The sequence below is a fragment of the Onychostoma macrolepis genome, chromosome 12 (assembly GCF_012432095.1).
Source record: "Onychostoma macrolepis isolate SWU-2019 chromosome 12, ASM1243209v1, whole genome shotgun sequence".
NCBI classification, from domain to species: Eukaryota; Metazoa; Chordata; class Actinopteri; order Cypriniformes; family Cyprinidae; genus Onychostoma; species Onychostoma macrolepis.
The window spans coordinates 23,154,780-23,178,281 of record NC_081166.1 but is presented as its reverse complement, the minus strand read 5'-3'; the positions used below and the strand labels follow the sequence as shown (position 1 = coordinate 23,178,281).

Here is a 23,502-nt window from a genome sequence, read left to right as displayed (position 1 = left end):
CCATATCAGTGTCTCCACATGTTACCTCCCTTCGGGCAGGATGTGGCCTCCGTAGCGCCCTTCTCTGGAAGGCTCGCTTCCCGCCGTTACTGCCAAGCTGTAACAACAAATAGGAAAGACTTGAAGCTATCTTTCATTGAAGGTCGAAATCCTTCCGACTTCTGTGGGAAAAGGAACAGCGGCTTGGCTATCTCCAGCAGCGATGTACTCAGTGGTCCCTGCGGGCACCCAGGTTAGCGAATTTGCGCTGGGGCGATGGGAAGGTTGCGACCTTCGCATGGCATTTGTCTGTCACGCCGCTTGTCAGCATCTGCATGCCACAAGGTTGTGACGGGGTTCAGGTTGTGGCGCTTTCCATAAGACCCTATGTCGTCACGACATAACTCGTAGTGACCGACAGATAGGGAACGTCTCGGTTACGTCACGTAACCCTCGTTCCCCTGATGGAGGAACGGAGACGTTATGTCCCCAAGCCACAATCTTGAACCATCGCTGGTTGCCAGGGACTCGTTCTCGGCTCCTCAGCGTAAAACCCACGAGTGGATGCACCTGCCGCCTATTTATACCCGTGTGCACGGGAGTGGCGCAGGTATGCAAAATCCACTAGCCAATATTCATTGGCGTTTTCCCAAGTAAATCCCCTATGTCGTCATGACATAACGTCTCCGTTCCCTCCATCAGGGAACGAGGGTTACGTACGTAACCGAGACGTTTTCTCTGCTGCACACACATCCTTGTTTAAGTGTTCTTTAGCCTCTTGATTTTCATTCATAGTATTCAGCTAACAATGAAATATTTTGCAATAAGACGATATCTAAGATTTTTTTTTTTTTTTTTACCTTATTGAAATTGAAATTAGGAATTGACAAGAATCGGAATCATTAAAATTCAAACGATGCCCAGCCTTACCCATACCCCACATTTTTTTACTGGCACCTTTCTATTCACACTGTTTTAGACCATTTCTTTTCTTTTAAACCTTTACTTACCCTCCTTTGCTTTTTCCCTTCTTAAAAACAACCACATAATCTTATACGTGAATGTACTTTTCAAAATTAATTATAAAACAGTTGCTCCTGGCAACAGGGATAGGTAGTATGTTTGCTTAACATAGCATCATATGAGACTAATATCATGTTTTGCTCCAAAATCACTATTTAACATCAGTCGTGTTTGAAACAGTTAGCTTCTGTGGTTCCATGTTGCTTCTTATCACAGTGAGACAGAAAATATATTTTATAAATACAAGCTATGTCAGTTAGTGTTGCATTGCAATTGTGTGTTTATTGTCTTCCACGTTTCATCAGTCAAAGCATCTCTATCTGCATGTTATTCAGTTGTAGTGATATCTGATGCATTTGTCCATATAAGGTATTTCCTGGGTCTCACTTGTGAAACAGACATTAAAGTACATGAGTGTTAGGGTTAGGGTTAACCCTGCTCCATAATGCTCACATCGTCTCATTTTGGGTAAAAATGGAAAAATAAGACTAAAAGTACTTTGTAACGCAATAACTTGAGTACTTTTTCAGCAAACTACTTTTTTACTCCTACTTGAGTCATATTATTTTTCAGTACTTTTTCTTGTACTCAGGTAAATTATTCCTTAAGTAGCAATACTTTTACTTAAGTACAATTTCTTAGTACTCTTATGTGATGCAAATGTCTAAATACACTAGTTTGTAGATAATGCTCTATTGTAAAAGTGTTTATGGTCATGACATAGTATTCTGCAAGGAACTGTTCAAAAATAAGTCTTTGTTAATTGAGAACTTGCCCCTGTAATCATAATTTATGTGAAAAGGATTAAGTAGTTGGTGTTTTACTGCCACTAGGATTCATTTCACCTGGAAACTGCAGTGTATTCTAGGTATGTTTTACAATACAGTAGAGGCATGGTTTTCCAATGAGCCTATGTTGCAGTTGAACCAAGTGTGAAATATACAGAGATATATTACAGAGAAAGATAATATAACAGAACCAACGCTTCAGGGTAAATATGTGATCTAAGACTCCGAAGTTTCCCTTGTCTTCTGTTCACTATTTTCTCTTTCTTTCTCATCTCTCTCTCTCTTTCTCTCCCTCTCTCTCTCACATTAACACACACACAGACACACACACAATGTTAACAGGACTCCCCAGCGCTGGACCTCTTCCTGTCTGGCAGTGCTCCACTGTGTGTCTTTAGATACTAGTGTAAACAAACCAAAATACACACAGGTCTCCATATCTGTTGCCTGAATGAACAATATCATTAGACTGATGCAACATTTAACATACATACACAGTGTGTGCAATATTCACTTTGTCAGTACACATTTATTTAATTTCACCAAAATGTACACCCTACAGGTAGTATTGTGGTGCTGGTTCCCACGGTTTATTGCATTCAGGGATTTGGTAAACTGTAGGATATGACAGTCATTTAGTACAAAAGTTGAATCATTATTGGTTGCACATAGATTACTTCCTGTTTCTCAGAACAGCTGCACATTAGTTTGTCCTTTTTAACACAACACATTTTCGAGAACAAGCTTGATGCTTGATGTCTTACACAATGAGGTTTTACAAATGGTCACAGACATTTCTGACGCATATTATTAGGATGTATAAAAAGGCCTATAGTGCAGCATATAGCTTGCACAAGGTGTGTGTGTGTGTGTGTGTTTATTTGAAGAGCAATGATATTGTTGACTCAACATCTTACAGACAAAAATCAATCAATTAGCTAATCAATAGTCCCCTCTTAGAGCCCTGGGGCACACACACACACACACACACACACACACACACACACACACAAGGTACACACATACAAGGTACATGGGCCATTTAATAATAATATAAACTGTACATTTAGACATTTAGTTTAAGTTGACGTGGAATACAGTGTTCCCTGGGAACAGTCGTAACAGTTTTAAAAGCATTTGCCCGACATGTTCATAGAATTAAATTAATCAGTTGATGCTGGTAGTGGTGATGGTTTATAAAAACGAATCAAAAGTTATATATGACACAACTAGTGGACATTTAGAGGTTGATTGTACTTAAATGTGTATTATTGTTAAAAGGAATACTTGCATGTGTGATGGGGATGGGGGTCTTACTGAAACATGTTTTTCATTAACAAAAGGGGCCTCGTCTTAAGACTAAGACGGACTGTGGATACGCCTTCCCACTTCTTTTCCTGGAAGAGTGTGTATGTGTACTGCAGGTCAGTGCCCTGTTGCTCAGCTGAAAAACATCATCTTTATCACTTCCAGACAAAAACACAACACATCTTCTGTTTCCAGACCATCTATGTGGTGTATGCGTGTGCTCTCAACTTAGGCTCATTGGAAAAACGTACCACTACATCTACACTTTTGCAAAACCCTCTCAATTCCCTTGCGCACAAATGATGAATACAAGGGCATATCAAGGGTTGAGAACCAGAAGGGCGTAAGTGACATTTTTGGTGAAATGGATATATATATATATATATATATATATATATATATATATCAAATGAAAGCTCTTAATGAGCTCTTTCTACTGGCAAAAGTACTGTCGTCCATGAGTGTAAAAATTTTTATTATAAACAATTGAAATCAGTACGCAAAGTCAGATCAATCTATGGTAAAATTTTTGTTTTGGCTCTCCTGTAAAGTTGGTGAAATGTCACTTACGCCTTTCTGGTTCTCACCCCTCAATATTACCGAATAATAAACACTTATTTATTTGTATTCTTTTCAAAATACAACGATATGACCTCAAAACACTTTTATCATAGTGTATGATCTGTAAACTAATAGATTTTGATGTATGCATCACATAACCAGCTCCATATGTATGATTTTTCTGACAGTAAACTTGCTCGGTACCTCACCTGGTATACCATTGCAATGCATAGCACCCGTGTACAAGTCCTGTAAAACACAAGTCACAACACTCAATAAAAGAAATCAAAGCTTTATAAAAGCAAGCTACAATGCTTCAGCAGATGTGTTTTTACCTCTCATTTGAGTTTTTAACACTACTAGGTTTATGGTAGGTTTACTGTAGGTAGTACACTATTTTTTAAATACGATAGAGCATTAACATTTTAGTGCCACTAACATTTAATTTCAAAATTATTGCAATGCATACAACAACCAACATAATAAAATGTTGCCTCGTGACACATGAAATGACACTGCAGACATGTATTTCAAATGACCATTTTGATTTGAGAAGTGTGTTGTTACTTGTATACAGTAAGTGCTCTATGCACTTATGTCTAGTGGATGATAGAACCGGAAAAAATACCAGGAACACGCTAGTCAAATTTGTCAGAAAATATAATAATATATTAGGAAAATTGTAAATACAACAGCAGTTTCAAATATAAGGTTTGATGTACATTTATAGTGAATTTATACCATATGGAGTCATGGTTTGCTCTTTCTTTATCTCTGTTTGCTTTCTTTTCGCTCTCTCCTCTTTTTCACCTCACAGATTTCCTAAGATTTCATGTTAAGCAATATTTTCCGTTCAGCCAGCTGTGTCAATAGCCACGCCAACCCAGCATGTTTTAACACACACACATACAGTACACACACTCAATAAGGTGGAGGGGTAAATATCAGAGAGCATTTGACACCCTGTACCTTGTCCTGTTAGTGTGCATGTGTGATTACATTTCCCGCCTCTATCGCAAACATTGACCTTTTCAAATGAGCACAATATGTGATCTGTGTGACAACACAAGACTTCAGGTCAAAAGCTCTCTGTGTCATTCTGTGTACAGTGAGACAGGCAGCAGAAATCCGTTTTTGAAAGCCTGATTGACATTTCACTGTTACAATAAAGAAAGCACTTGAAAGAGTGATGAAGGACACAGAGAGAAAAATAAAGGCATAATTAGTCAAAGTGACCTACATAGTTATGTATTTGCGTGTATGTGTGTGTGTGTGAGTGTGTGTGTGTGTGTGTGTGTGTGTGTGTTATAATAACACTGTTTATACCTGTTTAATTATTGTTATTTACTTTTATAAACTGTTTCTGTTCTCACTTCTTTGTTCCATTATTTATTTGCATTAAAAATAATATCTATATTCACAGTACAATTCAAAGGTTTGAAGTCTGTATTTTTTTAAATGTTTTTGAAATAACTTTCCTTTGCTTATCATGGCTGCATTTATTTAATCAAACTACAGTAAAAATAGTAATATTTTGAAACATCATTGTAAAATAACAGTTTTCTATTTTAATATATCTTAATGTCATTTAGTCTTGCCATGGCAAAGCTGAATTTTTAATTTTTTTTTAATTTTTGATTATTTTTAAGTATTAATTACTATTAATTAAGTATTAATTACTGAATGTATAAGCATTAAGTACTTATATACATAAATATATAAATTAATGAATTCTACTGAGCAGTACTACTGATACAGGAGATAGTGATGCTGAAAGATTCTTATTCATATATAATGCTAAATTTTGTCCAGAGCTGCTAAATTCAGTCTGGTGTTATTAAATTCAGTCCAGACCTTCTGTATCTGGTCCTGAGATGCTGAATGTTGTCTAGTGCTGCTGGATTTGCTTCAAAGCCGCTGAATTCCATACGATACTGATAAATTCAGTCCAGAGTTGCTATATTCAGTACTATTTACCTGGTTAAGTTGAACAAGGCTCTCTTTTTGTGTATCGATACCAAGGTTGCCTCAAGACTACTAGTGATCCCGCTGTGACCACGCACACACATCACAGATCATGTCAAGGGTATTTCTGCAGGTGCATGCGCGCTGGCATTTCACGTAATTAAAGGTTGACCTTTCTAATAGAGGCACAAATGTCAAGGGGTCCTTCTCATCTGACAAGCAGGAGTGCCTAGAGGGCGGTGTGTGTGTCTGTGTGGGTTGAAGATGTTGGCAGAGCATTGAGATTTCACACTGCCCTGTATTCGCAACTTCCTGTCTCATAGGCACTTTCAGTGATTATAATAACAAGCACAAACACGCACAAATGCAGAAGTGCAGAAACGTGCAATCTATATAAAAACACATGACTCATATTTGTTTATTTGATCTTAACTTCATGATATGCTGTGTGTCCAGGATTCTGGCGGAGTGCTAAACATAGCTCACAGTGTGTTGTGTGTGCACACTGCACAGACTGTGTCCTTGGCTCTGATCTGAAAGGCTTCAGCAGTGCCCAAATGAATGAAATACAAGTTTGCATGTAACTGTGTATACATGTGGCGTGTGAGTGGGTTGTTCCCTGTAGACACAATTTGGACGCTTTCACAGTCTCAAGGTCTGTTGGTGGTATTTTAATTACATTTCTGGCTCATGCTGTGTTACGTCACTTACATCAACTCGACATTCTGCCTTGTTCGTATAAATATAGCTTAATTATTTCTCATTCAAAAATACAGGGCCAGGCTGTTAAATAAAGAACATGCATTAGCTTCTTTCACTGCATTTTCATTTAGTGCTTGTTTTCCAAAACTTGAGTTCCCTAATACGGATTTGTAAGTACATTAAATTAAATAATAAAAATGTTAAATAAAAATGAATAAATAATTTAAATATAAAGATGTAAACACTCACACTTGTGTTGAATTTTATTTCAGTTAAAGTTTATTTCAGTAAAAGTTTTTATGGTTTTAGTTTTTATATACATATATCATAAAAATATAAAACAAATTATGAATCTTTACGTTTTATGTAATTACAAGTTTGTGGAGTTGTGGAGTTGTTTGACTAGTGGTAACGGCATCCTTAACATCTATGGTATGACCTTATTTTTGTGTAATTGCAGAGTAGTTCCCACATAAAAAGACAAGCCTATAAACGTTTTCAGATTGATGGAATATCTATGACCACGCCTGGCCAACATAAAAAGAAGAACAGATCACTTGGTGTCCTTTGGACATGTTGTCTGTCTGAGGGTGAGATTGGCGTAAGCACTCTTATGAAATGATGCGGTGTTCTGGAGAGAAATCATCTTTCTTATGGTGTCTGCAACACTTGATGCAACACTCAGTGCTCTGACGGCATCACACACAACGATTTACACCATTTAATCAAAATCAAAAGATTTATTTGAATTACAGAAGGGGTGTTTAATTTCTGTCAAATTCTCATAGCGTTTATTAGGTCCTATGTTTATTTTTGGGGATAGCGTTAAATGATCTAAAAGTGTACCACTTCTTAAAGCATTCCATATTTTACTTGCAATTAATCTCACTCTCTCTATTTCAACCTGTAGGAGTTCTAACAGAAGAGGAAAGTGGAGAACATCACAAATGCTGACTCTTGGATTCATTAAACGGAATCAAATCTTTTTGGAAATAAACTCAATAGGCCTGTGTGATATGGGAAACAGCCCCTACAGAAAACTCCCTGGCAGCAAAAGAGAGTCACTCCTCCATTCATCTGTCTAGACACACCATTTTCTACCAGTGTCACAAGGAATAAGCACATCCACTCTCTCTTCTGAACGATTTTATGGGTAAATAATCCCCAGAAAGCATCTAATTTGAACGTCGTTTTGGATTCTTCCGTGTGATTGTGGGCGAACTCTAGTGGTAGCCATGTCTGGTAAGGGCAACCCCAGCCCACACCTCAATGGCTTCCCAATGGCCCACTATTCCTATTTCTTCCCGCATATGCTCGGGGGGCTTTCTCCGCCCTCTCTGCCCACCCTACCCCTCAGTGGATACAGCACACCTTCACCAGCCAGTGAGTATAACATTAAACCCTGCTCAATGAATTGTGAGTGATTGATTGATTGATTGATTGATTGATTGATTGATTGATTGATTGATTGATTGATTGATTGATTGATTGATTGATTGATTTTGATGCATTGGGATTCCATTTTGTGTTGAGTGTTGAGATTAAGATACAACCCGAATTCCAGAAATGTTGGGATGTTTTTTAAAATTTGAGCCAATCACATGAGCCAATATTTTATTCACATTAGAACATAGAGAACATAACAAATGTTTAAACTGAGAAATTTTACAATTTTATGCACAAAATGAGCTCATTTCAAATTTTATGCCTGCTACAGGTCTCAAAATAGTTGGGACGGGGGCATGTTTACCGTGTTTACCATGGTGTTCTCCATGGTGTTCTCCTCTTCTTTTCAAAACAGTTTGACGATGTATGGACATTGAGGTTATGAGTTTCTGGAGTTTTGGTGTTGGAATTTGGTCCCATTCTTGCCTGATATGGGTTTCCAGCTGCTGAAGAGTTCGTTGTCATCTTTAACAATTTTTTTGTTTAACGATGCACCAAATGTTCTCCATAGGTGAAAGATCTGGACTGCAGGCAGGTCAATTCAGCACCTGGACTCTTCTACTATGAAGCCATGCTGTTGTAATAGCTGCAGTATGTGCTTTTGCATTGTCCTACTGAAATACACAAGGCCTTCCCTGAAATAGACATCGTCTTGAGGGGAGCATATGTTGCTCTAAAACCTTTATAAACATTTCAGCATTCATAGTGCCTTCCAAAACATGCAAGCTGCCCATACCGTATGCACTTATGCACCCCCTTACCATCAGAGATGCTGGCTTTTGAACTGAACGCTGATAACACACTGGAAGGTCTCCCTCCTCTTTAGCCCGGAGGACACAGCGTCCGTGATTTCCAACAAGAATGTCAAATTTGGACTCGTCTGACCATAGAACACTTTTCCACTTTGAAACAGTCCATTTTAAATGAGCCTTGGCCCACAGGACACGACGGCGCTTCTGGACCATGTTCACATATGGCTTCCTTTTTGCATGGTAGAGCTTTAGTTGGCATCTGCAGATGGCATGGCGGATTGTGTTTACCGACAGTGGTTTCTGGAAATATTCCTGGGCCTATTTAGTAATGTCAATGACAGAATAATGCCGATGAGTGATGCAGGGCCCTGAGGGCCCTAAGACCACGGGCATCCAACAAAGGTCTTCGGCCTTGTCCCTTACGCACAGAGATTTCTCCAGTTTCTCTGAATCTTTTGATGATGTTATGCACTGTAGATGATGAGATTTGCAAAGCCTTTGCAATTTGACGTTGAGGAACGTTGTTTTTAAAGTATTCCACAAACTTTTTACGCACTCTTTCACAGATTGGAGAGCCTCTGCCCATCTTTATTTCTGAGAGACTCTGCCTCTCTAAGACATGCCTTTTATAGCTAATCATGTTACAGACCTGATGCCAATTAACTTAATTAGTTGCTAGATGTTCTCCCAGCTGAATCTTTTCAAACTTTCTTGCTTTTTTCAGCCCTTTGTTGCCCCTGTGCCAACTTTTTGGAGACCTGTAGCAGGCATCAAATTTGAAATTAGCTCATTTAGTGGATAAAAGTATAAAATTTCTTAGTTTAAACATTTATTATGTTCTCTGTGTTCTATTGTGAATTAAATGTTGGCTCATGTGATTTGAAAGTCTTTTAGTTTTAATTTTATTCAAATTTAAAAAACGTCCCAACATTTCCGGAATTCGGGTTGTATATTTATCCTTTTGTTGAGTACATCACAAGAAGTTTTTGCATTACTTTTACATTACATTTGTTGTATATTTCCTAAACTTTCAAATGTTCGCAGTACTTCTTAGTATTAATGTAGTACTCTGTCTGGAGTCTGAGTCCATATTTTCAAGGTCTTGGTCTTATCATGAACTCTGGGGCATTTGGACTTGACCTTGGTCTGTCGTCTGTGATGGTTTGCATGTCTCTAGACTTAAGCACAATGTGTGTGCGCTACAGAGGTTTGCATGACATTGACGTGAAACTGGGCTTTAACCCCCAGTGGAAAGTTCCATTCATTATTGATTTTTTAATTATGAAGAGGTCATCTACTTTCTATATGCTCTTAAAAATAAAGGTTCTGTATTGTCATCTGTGGTTCCATGAAGAAACTTTAACATCCATGGATGTTTTGATGATTATAATTGCACAAATGTCTCTTTATATTGGAAGGGGATTCTTTAGAATATTCTTCACACTAAGAAAAAATGGTTTCCTGAAACGTTCATTGCTGAGCCCTAAATGGTTTTTCAATGGCAGGGTGGCCAATCCTGATCATGGAGAGCTACCTTCCTGCAAAGTTAAGCTCCACTCTCTTAAAAATAAAGGTTCCAAATGGGGGTGTGGGGGTTCACAGCAATGCCATAGAAGAAACATTTTTGGTTCCACTTTCAGTGAGCATTTCTTAAACTCTTAAAAACAGACATCTAAATGAACCAAGAACAGAATGTGAATATGAAGCAGCATGTTTTCCATTACAGTTTGGTACAGGTGTTGGGAACCCCATCTCATTGCAGCAGATCTGAGTGTGCAACGGAGGAATGTATGCACCGTATGTACGCAGATACGTTGTTTACGTTCAGATCAAAGCGTAAACAACATAAACAGTGTAAAAAATATTTGAATTTGTGTTCCGAAGATGAACGAAGGTCTTACAGGTTTGGAACGACATGAGAGTGAGTAGCTAATGACAGAATTTTCATTTTTGAGTGAACTATCCCTTTAATAATTACAGACAGGTTTGTTGGAGAAGGGCTGTAACTGAACTCTGCAAGAAGGTAGCTCTCCAGGAGTATGCCTACTGGATTCTGCTGCTTTCAGTTGTTTGTTTGAAATGCTGTTGCAGGAAAAAAGAAAAAGAAAAAAAGTGAACACTTTGGATTTGCCTGAATATCTTGAGCCATGATTTGCAGGTAATGCTTCTTGTCAATATACTCATTGTAACTCTGCCCAAACCTCCAATCTCATGTCATTGATTGGACTCTGGGTTAGCTGCATGGCGCCTGACTTCAGTTAGCTTTCTGAGACATCATTATCCTAAGGATTCACATTTTTTCACCCTGCACTGTCAATGTTTGCAGAGAGTGTGCAATAAAGACATAGCATTGTTTGTTTGTTACTTGTTTAAGCAGATTGTGTACTAACAAACATGTACGGTGCTGCGTACTCCCGCTGTGATCCAGACTCAAGCTGCTTTGAATGTTTGTGATGGTTAATTGAAAACTGCAGGGTCAGATCTCGAGCTGGAATGATTTGAATGACGTGAATTATTGAACGTCTGGACGATGAATCTCGTACTGACGGCTCTTCAGAAGAAACAGAAGTGCGATACGAATCACTTCCTCTTTGAGGCAAAAGAGTGTGTATATGAGGCTTTCATGGCAAATGATGTTATGTGCTATGTTTACCAAGTGAGGTGCTTCCTTCCCTTTCACAGAACAAATATTTCCTGCCTGTAAACAGCAGTTGGAGCGCAGGACACAAGCTCTTCCTGTGCACACAGCTTTCTCTTTCACACATACATTCACTCTCACTGTCATATTACTGTTTTAACCTATTATTAACCATTACACTAAAGTTTTTTTTTTTTTATATTTATATATTTGCTTGGTCCCACTTTATATTAGGTGGCCTTAACTACAATGTACTTACATTTAAATGAATCATTTGATACAAAGCACAGATTGTGTACATACAGTACATGTGTTTACATTGTACTTATATTTTTAAAAACACCTGTATGTAGTTACATCTGTAATTAATTTCTGTAATTACATTTATAATTACTCTGTTGACCCATTCCTTACACCTTAACCCACCCTTAAACCTACCCATACCACCAAACCTGTCCCTAACTTTACCCATATCCCACCTCAATAGCAGCAAAATTGTTTTGCAATACAATAAGTATTGCACTTATTTTTTTATGTAAGTACATAGTAGTTAAGGCCACCTAATGTAAAGTGTGACCATTTGCTTAAACTGTACATTTAATGAACTGTGCTAGTTTCATATCTCTTCTAACACTCCATGGTATCTTTTTTCAGACCTACATTATAGTGAGTATATTTAACTACTATGTACTAGCATTTCTAATTAATTTAGGTAATTACAGTATACACACTGCTGACCTAAAACCAACCTTAAACCTAACCATTCCACAAAACCTCAACAAAACCTGAAAATTGTTATAATATTATCATAATTATTATTATTTGACGTAATTACATAGTAATGAAAGAAAACTCTATTTATTTATTTATTTATGACTTTTGTACTTTTGTACTTTCCCCCTCACCTTGTTACACTTGTATTGTTCCCAGTCAAAAAATGACCATGCCACAAAAATTACTTTTAAGTTTCTTGTACCAACTATTGATTTTATTTTATTTTTTCTTCATTAGCACAGGTTTTGTATTTCTTTGAACTGACTGATCATAGGCCACACTGATCTGAGCTTACACACCTGTAACAATAGTCCACTGAGGCGAGCGTAGTGATAAACCCAAGTGCAGCTTTTATTTACAACAAAGACAAAACATAATCCAAAAAGACTTGACTTGACTAGACTTGACTTGGCATAAACAAACTAGACTCACCGACAGCAGGTTACAACATCATTCAATACACAACAAGAGACAATGGCAACAAGAGGGCTACTTATAGCAAAGAGTATAGAAGACCAAGAGGCGAAGCTCTGTAGAACGTTCCATTGCAACAGCGGCGCCCAGCAGCAGCCCTGCGCTTCCCCCATTTTGGGGTGAAAACGACTCGGCAGTCCACTAGATTCTAGCTGGCGCTATGGCAAATATCAGCTGATTTGTTTAAAAAAACATGCATTAATCTGAAATACAGCCTGAACGATAACAACAATAACGTACAATCACTAGACTAGTGATCATCAAATCCTTTTAACAGTTTATTTTACAGACTTTATTTTAAAGTCTTCCCTTTTTTTCGCAAAACCTTTTGCTCTCTAGAAACCATGTCAGTTTCGGCTGAAAATATTTCAAGTTCAAGTGTTAGCATTATAAACACTGAATTAATACCAACATATGAAATTAATTAAATTAATGACAAAAAAATTAGGAATGTTGGAAAATAAATATATAACAGGAATATAACAGCTTGGCAGTAAACTGTTTTTGCAGTATTGTCTTAGATTAATTGTCTTACATTACTGTCTGTTAAAGGAAGACTGTAAAAAAAAAAAAAAACTTTTATGTAAAAAAACAAATGAAAAACACATGTACAGCCACTTTCTCCAAAATTGTTTAATTATTTAATTATGACAGACACAGCAATGCATCATTTTCTAGATCATCATGTTTGTAGTGTGTTCGTGATTGTAAATGTGTAAGTTGCATGAGCTCATTATAATTTAGTGTCATCCATATAAATCATTATTATGTTTTCTATGGCTAGGACCTGCAGTTCCTAAAAGGATTTAAGTTTACTACTAGACTAAAACAGTTAAAGTTAGCAAGTGCATAAGACAGCTCTACGGCCCACTTCAAAACACACAATATTTTTTACACTTTTGTGAATATTCACCTATCAGGGTCTTTGAAAAAATGATGAAAGGCAAGATTTTTACTGTCACACTGATAGTTTTTGCAGTGGATTGCCCAACATTGCGTTCTTTTATTTCATTTTGACTTCTCTTTCGTTGTTATTTGGTCTGTTTCTGTGTATTTCTGTGTATGTGCTGTTGTCCAGTTGGAATTTTCACCCCAAAACCTACCGAAGCGCCACATAGTTTCACCGCTTGGTCTTCTATCCACCTTTTTCTTCAACGCGGAAGTAAGCCTATGGGTGAGACTTCCGGTTCATTAGCCGGAAGGTAAATAACGAGGAGAATAACAACATGCAGTAAATGGTAAAACTGTTTGCACTACAAAAAAGTCTGTTCATAATTAAGATAATACATTAAAATAATATAATAAGACACCAATTTTAAATATCAAGCAGCAAAACGAACTGTTTTGTACAGCTAAAAATAGCTGGACGCGGATGAGACTGGAAGCTAGACCCATAGAATTTACTAAGCGGCAACCTCCCGCTCTCTCTCTTGAAACCAACACGGAAGTGACTTACACTGCAATTCATCGACTGGCTGCTAGAGGCTGGCTGCAAAAGGGAGTCAATCCCATGGACTCCCCATTTTAAAATGCCCAACTTTACAGCAGAAAAAAACATGTTTACAGCCTGGTTCAAAAAATGATTTTGGTCTATATAGCTAATTTTGCCCTTCATGACAACTGTGAGGGGGGTGAATTTTTTTATAACTCATCCGTTTAAATTACAGTGGGTATGGAAAGTATTCAGACCCCCTTAAATTTTTCACTCTTTGTTATATTACAGCCATTTGTTAAAATCATTTAAGTTCATTTTTTTTCCTCATTAATGTACACACAGCACCCCATATTGACAGAAAAACACAGAATTGTTGACACTGGAAGAGCCTTGGTGAGAGAGGTAAAGAAGAACCCAAAGATCACTGTGGCTGAGCTCCAGAGATGCAGTTGGGAGATGGGAGAAAGTTGTAGAAAGTCAACCATCACTGCAGCCCTCCACCAGTCGGGGCTTTATGGCAGAGTGGCCCGACAGAAGCCTCTCCTCAGTGCAAGAGACATGAAAGCCCGCATGGAGTTTGCTAAAAAACACCTGAATAAGATTCTCTGGTCTGATGAGACCAAGATAGAACTTTTTGGCCTTAATTCTAAGCGGTATGTGTTGAGTAAACCAGGCACTGCTCATCACCTGTCCAATACAGTCCCAACAGTGAAGCATGGTGGTGGCAGCATCGTGCTGTGGGGGTGTTTTTCAGCTGCAGGGACAGGACGACTGGTTGCAATCGAGGGAAAGATGAATGCGGCCAAGTACAGGGATATCCTGGACGGAAACCTTCTCCAGAGTGCTCAGGACCTCAGACTGGGCCGAAGGTTTACCTTCCAACAAGACAATGACCCTAAGCACACAGCTAAAATAACGAAGGAGTGGCTTCACAACAACTCCGTGACTGTTCTTGAATGGCCCAGCCAGAGCCCTGACTTAAACCCAATTGAGCATCTCTGGAGAGACCTAAAAATGGCTGTCCACCAACGTTTACCATCCAACCTGACAGAACTGGAGAGGATCTGCAAGGAGGAATGGCAGAGGATCCCCAAATCCAGGTGTGAAAAACTTGTTGAATCTTTCCCAAAAAGACTCATGGCTGTATTAGATCAAAAGGGTGCTTCTACTAAATACTGAGCAAAGGGTCTGAATACTTAGGACCTTGTGATATTTCAGTTTTTCTTTTTTAATAAATCTACAAAAATGTCAACAATTCTGTGTTTTTCTGTCAATATGGGGTGCTGTGTGTACATTAATGAGGAAAAAAAATGAACTTAAATGATCTTAGCAAATGGCTGCAATATAACATAGAGTGAAAAATTTAAGGGGGTCTGAATACTTTCCGTACCCAATGTATATCAAGCCTTAAAGGAAAACGCCACCGTTTTTCCATATTCTAATATGTTCTTCCCTCAACTTAGACGAGTTGATACATACCTCTCCCGTCTCAGTGCGTGCACTCAATCGCTCTAGCATGGCACAACTATGCTAGCATTTAGCTTAGCACCATTCATTCCTTAGGATCCAAACAGGATGAATTTAGAAGCCACCAAACACTTCCATGTTTTCCCTATTTAAAGACGGTTACATGAGTAGTTACACGAGTAAGTATGGTGACACAAAATAAAACGTGGCGATTTTCTAAGCGGATAAAAAATGATAACTACCGTATTGACCTGAATATAAGACGATGTTTTTTTCTTGGAAATACATCTGAAAAAACGCGTTCGTCTTATATTCAGGGTCTAGACTTTGACATGTCAATAATACACCCACAACAATAGGTGGCGCCAAAAACGCATAAAACGAGTGTGCCATGAAATATGTAATGTAATGTGTGTTGTAAAGATCGCGAATGAAAACAAATGAAAAAGAAAAGCTTACAGCAGCATGATCGTTACTGTCATGTTAGCCTGATGGGACCAAACTTCCTCTGTAAGTGATTTTAAAACATGACAGTACCCAGATTTGAAGACTACAATAAGATTTCACGTCTACTGATAATAACATTTTGGTAGGCTACTATGAGTTGGATAGCCTAATTGTTATATAATTCAGATGGGCTACCTGTTATTTCAATGGTATATCAAAATTTTCCAATGTCATTGTTGGTACATTTTACCAGTATTTACCATACTTTCAAAACAAAAATTAGAATTGGAAAAATATGCAATATGAAAATAATTTAAGAATAAATGTTTTTTACAGAGAGAGAAAAAAAAAAACATGATTTGGTTTTCAAAAAGCCTTTTTCCAACAGGTACATCTGGAAAAAGGGGGGTCGTCTTATAATCAGGGTCGTCTTATATTCGGGACAATACGGTATAATGTATGGCGGAAGAGCACTTTGCAGCACTTCGACCTCGGTGCAGTAATATCATCACTCAAGTGAGCACTTCGCAGCACTTCGACCTCAACGCAGTACTGTGCCGAGGTCGAAGTGCTGCGAAGTGCTCTTCCGCCATTCATTATAGTTATCATTTTTTATCCACTTAGAAAATCGCCACGTTTGATCCTGTTTGGATCCTAAGGAATGAATGGTACTAAGCTAAACACCAGCATAGTTGCGCCGCGCTAGAGCGATTGAGTGCACGCACTGAGACTGGAGAGGTACGTATCAACTTGTCTAAGTTGAGGGAAGAACATATTAGAATATGGAAAAACGGTGGCGTTTTCCTTTAAGGTTCTGCATAATTAAGGGCGTGGCCACTTGAGTGACAGGTGGATTGCCGCTGCTGTCACCACTGTCGAGCTTGGCGGGCGTGGTTTCAGCAACCAGCTCCACCCACATCCCGCCTTTTTGCCCATTTTCGATTATCCAGGAGTGACGCACAGTCAAGATGGCAACAGCCGTCTCCGCGCACTTTGAGCTTCAAAAATGTTTTTCAGAAACCTACGGGTGACGTCACTGACACAACGTCCATTTTTTTTTTTTACAGTCTATGGAATTTACAAATGGCCACGCCCATTTTTATGGCAAGAAAAAGGTGGATACTTTTTGCGCATAGCAAACAGTAAGGGTCACATGACACAAACCATCCAATGGGAAACAGAACTGAGAACCACATGACAGGACAATAACCAATGAGGAACAAGACACATGACTTGGACGACCAATCAGAACATGACACATACACAAGGCAGAAATACATTAGGGCAAGGGAAGCATGACACTAACAGCATGAATCAAATTACAAAATAAAAGACATGAAAACCTAAACCAGAAATAAAACCCAAACCCCAAATTGCAACACCTCAGTTTTTGAGGGAACAGTGTCAAAATTATTCACGAATAATTTTTTTTTATTTTTTATTTTTTTTTCACTCATAAACTGAAAACACAAGCTTAGATCATTGAGGCCTACAATCCCTTCCAAAATGCAAGTTAACAAAAAAGACAGAATTCAAGATTTGGTCATAATAGACAAAGGTTTGTTATTTTTGACTGGGAACACCAAATTAGATAAATAATTTTATTCAGCACAACACAAGCGATAAATGCAGTTGAACTATTGAAGCTTGTTTAGTTTCAAAGTAGCTCAGCCTTTTTATGTTGTAATATAAAACTGTGGTAAAAAGTGTGTGTGTTATTTGCTGGAATGGTTGGAATGTTCTATGTGTCAATATTGGTGTGTAAATGGCAAGGTGGATGTGGTGAAAGTGGTCACCTTAAGGTATGTGTGTGTTTGTGTTAGTGGAGCAGGTGGTTTTGCTCAGTCTTGGTGGTCCCTGTTGAGGGGGGGGTCCATGTGGGTGGTTGAAACCAGACTAAACGTGAAAGGGAGCTCTAACACACAGTCAAAATAGTTTATTAATATTGAAAAACTCATAGCTGTCACAGCAGCTGCAATGTGTTTGCGTGTTTGTTTTGTTGTTCTGTTTATTTATGGAAGCGGACTGCTTTTGCGTTGTGTAATGTTCTTTTTGTATGTTTTAAAAATGGATCTGAATTTTTGAATTTGAAAGATTTAGGGGACTTGTGCTTTATAACAGCTGCTGGGTGTGTGTTGTGCCGAAGTGCAGAATCATCGAGAAACGGATGGTGAACTTGCTGTTTTTATGGATGGCATATGGTATAACTTGAGACACACTGCTGCATATTCACATTACTCATATTTCATTTAATCCACATACACACTCATCTGTGAGCATTGCATAAAGAGTGTCAGGTTTGCGAGACCCTGGCCCTTGTCCAAGTCTCAATGATCAACTTTGCATGTGTGTTATGTGGTGGTCTTCTGAAATGAGACGGCAAAGTACTGTACCCTCTCTGGACTGTTTTTTGTCCCAGTTCCATATGACGTTTACATATTTTCCGTATTACAGGCATGTGGATCGGAAGAAAAAGCAACTACCAATAATATGTAGGCTATTTATCTGTTTGTGCTTTGGATTATTTTCTTCCATAAATGTGTGTCTGCACACCCATTTCACACAACTGTATGTCAATGTACTTTACAATGGGAAAAAGATCCTGATCAGTTCATGTTTGTGTTTGATTTGGATCAGTGTAAAAATTATTAAGGTAATTTACAGTGTGTTACCCAACTACTTTATAGTGCAATAAACAATTAACTCAGCTATATTAACAGTTTTATGAAGTTATAAAGAGGTCTGCTTAAATAACATGTCAGGGGCAGGTCTTTCTCTCACCTAATACATTAACAATCACAGAGGTTGTTAAATAACTTTAAATGTATTTTAAAATGACCCATTTCAAAAAGCCATTTTTTTAATAATATCGAGTCCCTGTATGGCGTATTATGGCGTCTATGGCATTTTTTTTAGTGTTAGTATTTTAATTGAATAGTAAATGTTCAGTTAAATGTTTATCACTATGTTTTTGATTTAGCCACATACATTAGTATTATAAATAATATTTAAGCCAAAATGTATGTGTTTTATAAATTATAAATTATATATAATAATTCTGATTTTACAAATGCTTTAATTCATTATACGTATTACTGAAGTAATATTTTAATTTTTTTAGGTGTTTAAGTGTTTTAACTTGAATACTTAAATGCTCAATTGCTCATAAAATTGATTGAATGAAATCCATTTTAGTATCAAACATATCTGGTCTAAACTATGGTAATTTGTCCTGGTGAATAGACTTCAGTCACCACAACACAAAGCTTTTGACCCAAAGCAATATTACTCAGTTATAAACATAGCTGGAGATGAACAATGTTGACAGTGTCTATCCACAAAAATACTCAAATGCAAATGCATTGGAATTCAACACTGAAAGAGTTCTTTGTTGTTGTTGTTGTTGTTGTTGTTATTTTAACATCTTGTGTGTTCTAATATTGTCATGATACTCAGAAAATTACTTTAACATTATTTTAATGAAAAAAAAATAAAAAATCCGCAGTCAATTTCAATTGAATTGAAATGTCGATTTCAAAAGCTAAGAAAACAATTACTTTTTGCTTTTAATAGATAAGTGCAACTTATGTGGAAACTTTATTGTAATTAATTGTTTTTGGTTAGATACAGTGTAGATACTGACATAATGATGATACTTAGGCACACTTTTTGTATACTTCTTACACCCCTGGAAATAAATAATTAAGATTTACTTTAAACCAAGTAAAAAAAAAAAAAAAAGTTTATTCAAAAAGAAGACTCTCTGATGTAAACCAAACATTTGCAGCCTGTAGCCATGGAGACTGATATTGTTTGTAATAGTATAGTTCTACTATATCAATGCAAAAAGCTAATGAAAATGATTGGCTCCATTTTAGTTATAAAAAGCTAATCAGAAATCTCTTCAAGATAAGAACTGCACAGTTTATTTTCCCTGATGTGTTTATCTAGCAACTTGACAGTAGCCATACACACACACACACACACACACTGATCTGTCTCTACAGGCCTTTCCACCACTGATTATGCAAATTTCCCTATGCTTTCTTTCTTGTCCTGTCTGCGAAAGAATGAGCTGTCTTTCTGTAATCCTGGATGACTCCATTCAGTGGTGAATCCTTCTTCCACTCTCTCGCTCTTTCTCTCTCTCTCTCTCTCTCTCTCACACACACACACACACACACACACACATTCTCACACACAGACACTGGCCTTATGGGAATATGGCTGTAAATATAGCATAGACACTGTCAGAAACTTCACTGTATTGACATTAAATACAGCCATACTGATGCTACAGCAGAAAATATAAGTGCTGATCTGGTTTATTTGAGATGTAGTACAATGTCTATATGTCATATTGCCACTGTGCCACTGCAGCTGATTTGAGGTCAGAATCTGAAACTTTTATCTCCAAACTTACAGTTGAAGTCAAAAGTTTACATACACCTTGCAGAATCTGCAAAATGTTAATTATTTTACCAAAATGAGAGAGATCATAAAAAATGCATGTTATTTTTTATTTAAAACTGACCTGAATAAAATATTTCACATAAAAGGTATTTACAGTTTTTCTCGATTGCTAACACACAATTCATGAAACAATTCACCATTTTCTCACAACTATAAACACAATCTCAAAATTACACACTAACTTGTGCAAACTTCAAACTTCCAGGTCAAAATCAAATAGTTTAGTCAAAAACATATTCTCTTTTGTCAGACTCAAACTTTGGCCTCAGATGACACACAAAGCTGTCAAATACTCAGACTACGTTCCTGACTAGAGAACACTAGTGAGATCAATTCAAAACACTACAAAAACAAAAACCACCTTTTGGGAAACAGGAATCCTTTTGCTAGTCAACGTCTGTTACAGTATACAGCATAAATAAAGGGGTGCAGATACAGTAAAATTCAGCGATAAACTTTAAGAAAAGTTTGCTTTCATTACACGACTGTAAAGATATGTTACAGTAGATGAAAAGCACTAGAAGAGAAAAGTTCAAAGACCAAACAACTGAATATACAGTAAACACACACTGGACTGTACTGTCAGTTACTGTGAATGAATGAATAAATAAATTCATTCATTCATTCATTTAGCATCCTCAGCCAAATTGCATTACAGTATTGGTAATATCCTTATTTGTTATAGCGGTTTCTTAGTCTTCTGAAAAAAGACTTCTCTGCCTCCCCTGGACAGTCGTCTCTCAGTTCTGCAAAAATAGAGTAGATGTAAGGACTACTTTGCTACAAATCATTTCAACAGTACAGTAATGAGTTTGAGGGTGTACAACATGTGCTACATTATTTACTGTACATAGAATAATGAAAGTTGTCTCATCTGAAGTACTGCTGCTATGTACTGTAATTATATTGTATGTGTCAGTAGTATTGAAACTGTAGATGAGCCTGTAGGCCATCTTCCCTCACGGTCAGTCCATGCAGAAGAACATGGTCAACCATAGTGCTTTGTATTTCATCAGGAATAAACGACCTTTGACCTCATCCCTCAATTTTTCTTTTCTCCTCCCATTCCTCTTTGTCTCCCACTACCAGTATTCATTTTCCAAAACACATAATCACTTGTGCTCCTGTGCATATCATCCTGAGATTCTGACCTGTGTGTCATCAGTTTTGCTACTGAATGTTCACTCATGGATAAACATGTGCTGTTTGAGTTCATTTTTTGATGCTTGAGGTAGTTATATTGTGTGTTTGAGTTTTCTAAATGAGAACATGGTTAAACCTGTGCAAAATGATGGCGTTTTTGTGTAGAGTTTTGCAGAAAACACTGAGCAAATTGGAACGTGTGTGCAAACAGGTGAAATGTGTTACAAGTTTTGAGAAACATGTCTTTGTTTTGAGAACTGTATGAATGGTTTGGAAAAATGGGCCAAATGAATCAGTTATAGTGTGTTAGCAATCGAGAAAAACTGTAAATATAGTCCACAAGAGAAAATAAAAATGACCCCGTTCAAAAGTTTACATACACTTGATTCTTAATACTGTGTTGTTGTTTAGTGATAGTTGTTCGTAAGTCCCTTGTTTGTCCTGAACAGTTTAACTGCCTGCTGTTCTTCAGAGAAATCCTTCAGGTCCCACAAACTCTTCGGTTTTCCATCATTTTTGTGTATTTGAACCCTTTCCAGCAATAACTGTATGGTTTTGAGATCCATATTTTCACATTGCGGACAACTGAGGGACTGCAAATATTACAGAAGGTTCAAACACTCACTAATGCTTCAGAAGGAAACACAATGCATTTAGAGCAGGGCGGGGGGTGACTTTATTAATTTGAAGATCGGTAAATTTAACTTATTTTATCTACAGGGAAACATGTAAGTATCTTCTGTAGCTTCTGAAGGACTGTACTAAATATATGATATTTAGACAAAATAAGAAAAATATACAATTCTGATAAAAAAATATGAATTCTGTTCAAAAGTTTTCACCCCTTTGGCTCTTAATGCATCGTCTTTGGGAAACGGACCCCATAAACTTTTGTTTGCTTGCTCTCTTAGGCCTACTTGCAATATACTGAAGAGTTTAAAACAACATACACATATTTCCGTATCTTCCATGATATTTCAATAGATGCCATTTTTATTTGGTCTTAACTTGCGGGATTTGTCATTTAATATGTGATTCTAAAGTTCCACAGTCAGTCTCTCCTTATCCATGTTTAATGCACATGAGAAACACTACTTCAGTCTAATTAGATTTCAGTGTCGGCAGGGCTGCACAACGTGGTTTCACAGAAATAGAAACCAAGTGATCAACAAAATGTAGTGTTACTTGTCATGGTTGTTACTTTTATGTGTCAGGCCTGGTCAGGGCTAAAAAAGTTCTATTGGTGGCCATCTTGAAAACACAATGAAGCAGTTATTTATGTACAACAGCAAAAAATAAAATAAATCACTTGCTGAACTCACATTTCAATAACATTTTCAGTCAGAAAATGTTCAGGTTGGTCCATATGTGCAATGTAGAGCAAAGTCTATGTTTCTCACAAAGAGTTTCACGTAAAGACCAGTGCGGATTTGTTCTTTTGTTTGAATGGTGCGATTTACTTTACTAGAGACGCTATATTTGGTGTTAATAATACCAGTGGTCAACATTGAAACCCGGAACACACCAAGCCGGCAGTCAGTCATCGGGCAGTTTTTGGTCGTCGGCCGAATATGTTTCCTCAGTGTTTTCCGCACCGTTGATTGAAGTTGGTCCTCGTCTGCTTTTTTCGAAGTCAGTTGCGCCATCTGATCATTCTGATTGGCTGTTCAGCTGGTGAACCAGTGCATAAGAAAGGCGCAGAGATGCACGTGCTACTTGGCAGTCGGGTGTCGAGTGTCGGCTTGGTGTGTCAGGGCAACTTTGGACCCAGATGCTGCCAACATGAGCCGACCCTGCAGTCTGCTTTCGTCGCCACTAGTTCGTTGGCGTCGGCTTGGTGTGTTCCGGGCTTGATGTGTAGATTTGTTCACCATCCATCTTAAAATTTTCTTGTAAGTTTGTCTTCAGAATGAGTCAGCTCATCATCTTTTCTGTGCAGTTGTAGGCCACTCCTCATTGGTGAAGATCAGGTGAGCTTGACTTTACAGACCTAAAGGTGAACGAACACTCCGAGGCACTCATAAACCTGTAGAGCTGCCAAACAAACAGTTTTCTGTCTCTCTCTCCTCTCATCCATCATTTGACCCTTCCCTTCAGAGACAGGCAGCGAGATGCGGGACGAGTGAG

The 23,502-nt window shown here is 37.6% G+C and overlaps 1 protein-coding gene across 3 annotated transcripts in view; it reads left to right on the top strand.

The window, feature by feature from the left end:
- raraa (retinoic acid receptor, alpha a) overlaps positions 1 to 23,502 on the top strand; it is a 165,381-nt gene that overhangs the window by 81,413 nt on the left and 60,466 nt on the right. For all 3 annotated transcript variants that reach the window (XM_058792871.1, XM_058792872.1, XM_058792873.1), the window contains one exon: positions 7,237 to 7,709. In XM_058792871.1, coding sequence (XP_058648854.1) covers positions 7,562 to 7,709 — 148 coding nt within the window. In that variant the 5' untranslated portion in view covers positions 7,237 to 7,561. The remainder of the gene's footprint in view (positions 1 to 7,236; positions 7,710 to 23,502) is intronic.